Source organism: Cantharellus anzutake (assembly GCF_015039405.1).
Source record: "Cantharellus anzutake strain C23 chromosome Unknown EI90scaffold_9, whole genome shotgun sequence".
NCBI classification, from domain to species: Eukaryota; Fungi; Basidiomycota; class Agaricomycetes; order Cantharellales; family Hydnaceae; genus Cantharellus; species Cantharellus anzutake.
In genome coordinates, this window is record NW_024066959.1 from 1034287 (window position 1) to 1041326 (window position 7040).

At 48.9% G+C, this 7040-nt stretch overlaps 3 protein-coding genes across 3 annotated transcripts; 1 reads left to right on the forward strand and 2 right to left on the reverse strand.

The window, feature by feature from the left end:
• Positions 1-220: 220 nt before the first annotated feature.
• Positions 221-1711, reverse strand: EI90DRAFT_3118999 (uncharacterized protein; the record flags this gene model as incomplete). Its single annotated transcript, XM_039063165.1, has 5 exons — positions 221-334; positions 381-632; positions 685-1175; positions 1235-1390; positions 1444-1711. 5 exons carry the CDS (start codon positions 1709-1711, stop codon positions 221-223), a joined length of 1281 nt encoding a protein of 426 aa, XP_038920023.1.
• Positions 1712-2213: 502 nt separating this feature from the next.
• On the reverse strand, positions 2214-4927 carry EI90DRAFT_3119000 (uncharacterized protein; the record flags this gene model as incomplete). Its single annotated transcript, XM_039063166.1, has 9 exons — positions 2214-2335; positions 2390-2615; positions 2678-2872; positions 2922-3031; positions 3089-3158; positions 3221-3398; positions 3561-3821; positions 3884-4136; positions 4189-4927. The coding sequence occupies 9 exons, from the start codon at positions 4925-4927 to the stop codon at positions 2214-2216; spliced, it is 2154 nt and encodes a 717-aa protein (XP_038920024.1).
• Positions 4928-5485: 558 nt separating this feature from the next.
• EI90DRAFT_3013744 (uncharacterized protein) lies at positions 5486-6525 on the forward strand (the record flags this gene model as incomplete). Its single annotated transcript, XM_039056693.1, has 6 exons — positions 5486-5554; positions 5604-5679; positions 5719-5763; positions 5878-5948; positions 5999-6002; positions 6206-6525. The coding sequence occupies 6 exons, from the start codon at positions 5486-5488 to the stop codon at positions 6523-6525; spliced, it is 585 nt and encodes a 194-aa protein (XP_038920025.1).
• Between the last annotated feature and the right edge of the window lie 515 nt (positions 6526-7040).

The window sequence follows — 7040 nt, forward strand, 5'->3', positions numbered from 1 at the left end:
TCTGGTGGACCAATTGGACCAGTTGTATCCATGCTCATCATCAGGGTGAATGAACAACCAGATGGCATTAACTAGGCCTCGAAGTATCTGAAGAAAGCAGTAACATTAAGACTGGAATGTGGGCTAGAATTAGGAAACACACTGTAAACACCCACTGTGGACCGTGGCGATTGATATGGGCACTTTGTTGTAGAGGTATGCTGTCAAGATAGCGCAGCTCTCATTGTTCGAAGTTGACAACACCGAGCAGCCAGTGACCATGCCTCCTTGAGTAACACGGAATCGTCCAACTGGTTGCATCAAAAAGATCGGTTCGGACCTTCTTTGTCGCTCGCTAAAATATTGGTCAGTACAGATTCCATCGGTGTATTCCCACATACATCCAACAGGCGAACTGCCATACAATGTCTCATTCCTTCACACTGGGTAGGAAACATAATCACACGGGGACGAGTGGTCTTGAGTATGTCCTGCAGCTTTTCGTCTGTAAGGTCTTTCAGCATCTCAACATAGGCATCGATTATTGCTCCATGTATCAGCCGCCGGCGATTGACTGTTGGTAGTGCATCAGGGAAGATCGCAATATGTTTGTAATATCTTGCTTTGTCTCTGGTCTTGCTGTCATTCACTATCTAATGAGACATCAGTGGCATCAGTTACAGGGGAACTTGGAAACATTCTTACTTTTTCAGTCTCTTGAGGTAAATGCAACTCCGTTATTTCCTTCCAGATTTTTGTTGGCTTTTGTTGTTGGGTAGACTGGGTGGGTGAGTGGATGGCATCAAAGATTGTTCTAATTGGAGGAAGGCTTTGGGGACGAGGGTTCTCATTCCAGAACCTCTCCTCAATATCCTCATCACAGCTGGGACTATCCACATCTCCAAACCCACTAGGAGGGACCAAGTCGGTAAGAGGCTCAGCATGTGTTTCGACATTGTCTGTGGGGTCCATTGTCTCATCTGGCCATGTCTCAGGTTCGCTATCTGGAAGGTTTACCAGCATCTCAGGGCCGAGAGTATCGCCTGGGCCACTGCCACTGTCAGTAGACAGGTAGGGCTCAACATGCTCATCATCATCAGCTACACCCAGCTCTGGGCTCATCCTGATAAGTCCATTGAGTGCGCTTAGCTCATTTCTAACTTGAGAATCATCTTTGGGGTCTATGCCGTTGGTTCCTGAGGCCAGAGTGGCAGAACCAGGGGGGGAAGGCAGAAAGAAGAATACTCCACGGTACTCGGTGCAGCTTGGGAGTCTGGACATTCTAGGTTTGCTAGCAGATAGTGCGGCAATGCATGCCATAGATTGACATGAGGAAACAGTCCGTTCACGATCGTATCACGGCATTTGAGTAACGACTTTAGGCGGAGTTGCCATCGATATTTAAACAGGGCTGGGATTGAGGACAAATCAGCGCATTGGTAATGTGGAATTTGTAGGACATACGATGAATATCGTCTGTGATCTGAATCAACAAGTCTACTGATTGGACAATCCAGGTGCACGCGTTAAGTTCCTCTCGAGCGAGCCTAAGCTTTTCCTCCTCAATACGAGCGAGTGATAGCACCGCTACTATGCCATGGCGAACCTGTTGGTCGACGATAAAAGCTGGTGGTTTCTCATCCAAGTTCCAGTTGGAATCCCACAGGCTCTCCCACATCTTTGTCCACTGTTCATCACTGGGATCCATGTTAAGCAGCTCCTTGACATTCATTTTGGCGTGTTTCAAAGAGTCTGGGAGCCAGGATGGCCTAACAGAACACTCGAGGCAGTCGACAAGCTCATTATATTGCACAACATGGGCGGAAATAATATGGGCACGGTCATTTGCGCTATTGAACACTGAGACCATTTTCGAATATCCTCAAAGTACCGGATGAATTTTCGAGCACATCAGAATTCACCTCAAATGGGGTATGCTTACCGACTTTTGTAACCAGCCGTCCTCCACGCCGTTGTGAGCTCCAAATAGGGTTAATCTTGTCCTGGTACTTGGCTAAGCAGATAAGGATGGCATGTTTGTGGAATCGGGCCAGAATGCACTTCTCCATGTAGTCCCTTTCTGTGCTAGACGGATTTTGCGGAAGTTTCAAATCGGACAGGCCAATTTGAGCTGTCAGATCGCGTAGGCATTCTTGAGATTTATCATGCAACGATCGTACACGCTGAGCGGCTTGGAAATGCTCTGTGAGGTCGATAGGACTATGGGACAGTGTTCATGCCAAGCTGATTCGGTCCAGCTCCTTCTTTACGGCATCCAATGCGTCCGAATGTGCCTGGGCTGATCGTTCAGCTTCCAAAAGTTTGGCGAACTTTTTCATTCCGGCTTGATCATTGTCTAGGGCATAACAGCATAAGTCAATGCCGAACATGAGATCGGGAATGGGCATACAGGCTCGAACGGAGAGCTGCAAAGACTTTTGCTCTTCCCACTGGGATTGAAGGAAAGGAGTTGTGAATCCCCTCTTACTCTTCAAATCTTGCAGGAGGTCGGTTAGAAGCGCCTCCTCACGAACAATGGCAGCCAATTTGGACCTAGCCAATGAAGCAAGGCGGTCTCGGCCACAGCACACGATCATCTTGATTTTGTTGTTGATAGTTGTGATTCGTTTTGCCGGCTATAGTTTTGGGACAACATTGCATAAGAGAGGGTTGTCGACCGAACAGTGTTGGGACTCACACTCATTATGCGTTCAGGCACAATTGTATCAACAATCAAGGACCATAATCGCTCATTTCCTTCCCCATTTGACTTTCCGAACCCATTTCGTTTCCAGGGGTGAAATGTGATTTGACAACAGAATTGATGTGCATAGGCATGGAAGACTGAAATGGCGATGCTCAATCTAGGAGCAATTTCGGGGATAAGATTGTACTTTGTTCAAATATCAGAGGTTGTAGTTGCAGACCATGCGAGGCCATACCTTGGCGATCAATCGATCAAGAACACACCCAACATCATACATTAATCCAATAGTGGCATTTGAGGGTAGTTGGCAGCTAAGTGCAAGGAGCATGGCAATCGAAAGTGCTGCTGTTCACCCGGAGTGCGTACATCGCAGAGGAAAAGGGGGATGTCATGACGGCATACGGTTTCCATCAGGCCCTTCAAACGGAAGGTATCCATTTTTGAGGCTGACTGCTTTCCATGTTTCATGGCTCTGTGTGATTCTTCGCATTCATCAATAGCACCATCTGGTACAAGGGATGAGGGACGAGATACTTCTGAACAGCCTCTAGATGCAGCTCGTGCATCAGAGATATGGCGGGCAGCTTCCTCGATTTCGGCATCGGTGAGGAATGTGCAAGTTTCATTCCAGGGAAGAATCATCTCTCCTCCAACAAACATGTATTGCTTATGTTGCATATTACCATCCATGGCGACGATGACATCAGGATATCTAGGGAATCGCTTAGTATACCTGTTCCCGAAGCATATGTATGAGAGGACTAACCCGTTGGCTGAATTGCCCCACATCAAGCCTCCAAAACATTGCGGGCATCTCGTGCAGAGGTATGGACTTGCACTGCTGTCAGACAGGTTGCGAATCAGCTTTGTTCACTCATGGACCATCAATGGAAGGTCCGGTGATGTCCCTATGGAGGTTGGGATGCCGTGGTTAACAGTCATCACACCATGGGATGCAGTGACCGATGGATCGCCATTGTGGGCAGGAGCGACATGGGTAAACGCAGTGGACTCGACCAGCGCGGAACGACATAGCGGTGCATCGGGTGCCGCAGGGGATGTGGGTAGGAGAAACTCTCTCTCCGTTTCAACCTCTACCGAGTCACGTAGGGCTTGAAACCATGTTATCGCCTCACTAAACGACTGCAGAAAGGGGTCCTATATGTGCGCTGGATCATGAAGGTGCCAATTCCCGACATGCAACAAATAGATCTTATGTTGTGGGTGAATTCGTAACCGTTCTCTTGTAACATGGCAAACAAAGCGGCATGAAAGGAGGCAATCGGGGTGTATGAGTCCACATGCAAAGCTGAATACAGCGAAAGGACATCGAAATGAAAGGCAACTTGGGGTGTTACAGGTGACCCTGGAAAGTAGCCAGACTGGATGATGCTAAGCGGGAGAGTATTGGACGGACATTTGCAATATTTGAACGTCTGCCACGTGGCACCTGGCTCGGGGTCATTGGGACACTGCTAAGGGAGGTCAGAACGCAAACGTACCTGAGAATGCGATCGTCATGAGTGAATGAAACTGGAAAGATGTATTGCAGTGGGAGCACAGCGATGCTGCTGGTGTTTGCAGTTTTCCGTTTCTATCATACAACGTCTCGCTGGGGGCGGCAAGGGGCACACGTCCTGCCTTCTTTGCCTCTAGACCTAGATAGATTTCCACCACTTTGTGTATTACATCGTGGCGCCAATGGAGCCATGCAACTTGCTTTTGCAGATTTCGTAATGCTCTCTTGGCCCATTTTCGGGAAGCTGACCGCAACAGTGTAGGGGACAGAGCAGTGTCTGGGCCCGAAGGAGTGGGCTCTGCGATATTTTCCAGCCAACCCTGAGGGGATGCTTCCCATATTGGTGATTCCTTTTTTAGAGCTGGCGTTGAAGGGGGAGTCGAAACATTGCTGGCATCCGCTGACATTGCATTTCCTACGTGATCGTGGCGATTTGGCACCTGCCACCAATGTGTAGGCTCAATGCCAGGCCCCCAGCGTTGTGTCATCATGGTGCCGCTGGCGTTTGCTATCTCAATGCATCGTGACGGCTGGGAAATAGGGACTTCAGCGGCTGGGACATGCTTATGTCCTTTCTTTTTTGACATTGAGGGTTCGGATTCAGGTGCGGATTGGGGGCCAAGGAAATCAGCATATTTTTTAGGTCTTTTTAAATTATATGGCTGATATTTTTTCACAGGCGAAGTAGTAAGGGGTGGAATTACAGGCTTATGCCTTGGCATGGGAGTAGCTGCTAAAGAAACTAATGGGTTCGGGTCAAAGGAGCAGAACGGGATAGGTCTCCCCCAACAAGTGTGGGTATATCGGCTGAGTTACGCCGGTAGCCGACCTGTAAGAGAGACATGCACTCAGCTGCATATTCATGTGTGTAGCTGTAGTACATACCAATAGGAACGGACACCAAACGGGGCGATTTGCGGCGAAGAAGGGCAATTACTGGTGCTCGCTCGGCACTGAGGAATATATGTATAGCACGGGCACTGGTCTTATAAAGGTCTTTGGGTATTGGATATTCAGCGGCAGGCAGTGGCGAGGGCACACGTCGGGTTGAAGTCCCAGCCCAACTGTACCGTTTCTGACGTCGCTTTAGCGCTGATTGAGGGGTGCGTGGTTGCTGGACAGTGGATATGAATACGGTCCCACTGATACGGATTGGACAAGAGGATAGTGCGCGATACGAGAGTGTAGAGGATCGTGGCGAACACCCAACAATTCTGAGATCTTTTGCACCTGTTCGATGACAAAAGACGACGCACACAGCGTTTGTCGCCGTTTTAGGGATGTATGAGCGCAGACGGCGAGATCTGAGGGTCAGTGCACAAGCATGCAGGGAGGGGAATTGTGTGTCGGTGCGTAATGCAATACACCGTTTGGGTAAGATGATTTGATGGGGGCCAGGAAGGTGTATGTATGACACAAAATCGGAGTGGGGGATCGGCTTTTGCAGCGGGTGGCCCAGACGAACCAAACAACTGTGAGTACCAGGGGTGCGTGATTGCTGGACAGTGGATAGCGAATATGAATATGGTCCCACTGATACGGATTGGACAAGAGGATAGTGCGTGGTGTAGAGGATCGTGGTGGATACTCAACAATTCTGAGATCTTTTGCACCTGTTTGATGCCCGTTTGATGACAGAAGATGATGCACAGAGCGTTTGTTGCCATTTTAGGGATGTATGAGCACAGACAGCGAGATCTGAGGGTCAGTGCACAAGCAAGCAGGGAGGGGAATCGCGTGTCGGTGCGTAATGCAATACACCATTTGGGTAAGATGTTCTGATGGGGGCCTAGGAAGGTGTGTGTATGATACGACTGGACAGCAGACAGCGAATATGAATATGGTCCCACTGATACGGATTGGACAAGGGATAGCGCGTAATATGAGGGTGTAGAGGATCGTGGTGAACACCCAATGGTTCTGCTTGCTGAGATCTTTTGCACCCGTTCAATAACAAAAGATGACACACAGAGTGTTTTAGGGTGTATGAGCGCAAACAGCGAGATCTGAGGGTCGGTGTGCAAGCAAGCAGGGAGGGGAATTGCATGTCGGTGCGACCGTTTGGGTAAAAGATTTTGATGGGGGCCTAGGAAGGTGTATAGCTGTCGATGTATGGCATGGAATCGGAGTGGGGGATCGGTTTTTGCGGCAGGTGGCCCAGACGAACCAAACAACTGCGAGTACCAGCGGTGCTAGGTGCAACCTCCAGCCCTCTGCAGGTGTCTCCATGGACAAGCCCCAAATCCTCACGCAGAATATACAGAACAGCCTGGAGAAACCGTTACTCTATGTAGATGGTGTACTCAGAGGGCTGGGTTGATTGGGGGGATCCCTGTCGTTAACCGTGGTGCACTAGCAACATGCTAAGCGCCTCCAGTGGATTTCAGTTAAATACAAAGAGTGGTCCTTTTTAATGATATCTATAACGAGATTGGAGGCGAACATAGTGCATTCTGTTAGGTGCAGGGCTGGGAATGATGCCAATGACAGATTTCGAGCTTACCGAATATGCCACTTATGGAAATAAATAGGAAGTAGAACACCCAAGGAATAGAGGACAGGTCTGTAGTGCAACGTACGGTTATCCTGATGTTGAGGACGTCGATCGATGTGCCTTACCTACAACAACGTTCACGGTTTGTGAATGAAACGGCTGGCCCGGCTTTGGCCGAGAGCCCATTTTGGGGACATGCATACCCCACGATTGAATTGGTTCTCACGGGGATGAAGGTGGTCAAATGGGTCAATATTTAGTGCCAATTGGGAACAAAGAAACAATAAAAGAAATATGAATGAATGGGGAAAATGTGACAACGAGTCCGAAATGGGAATTGT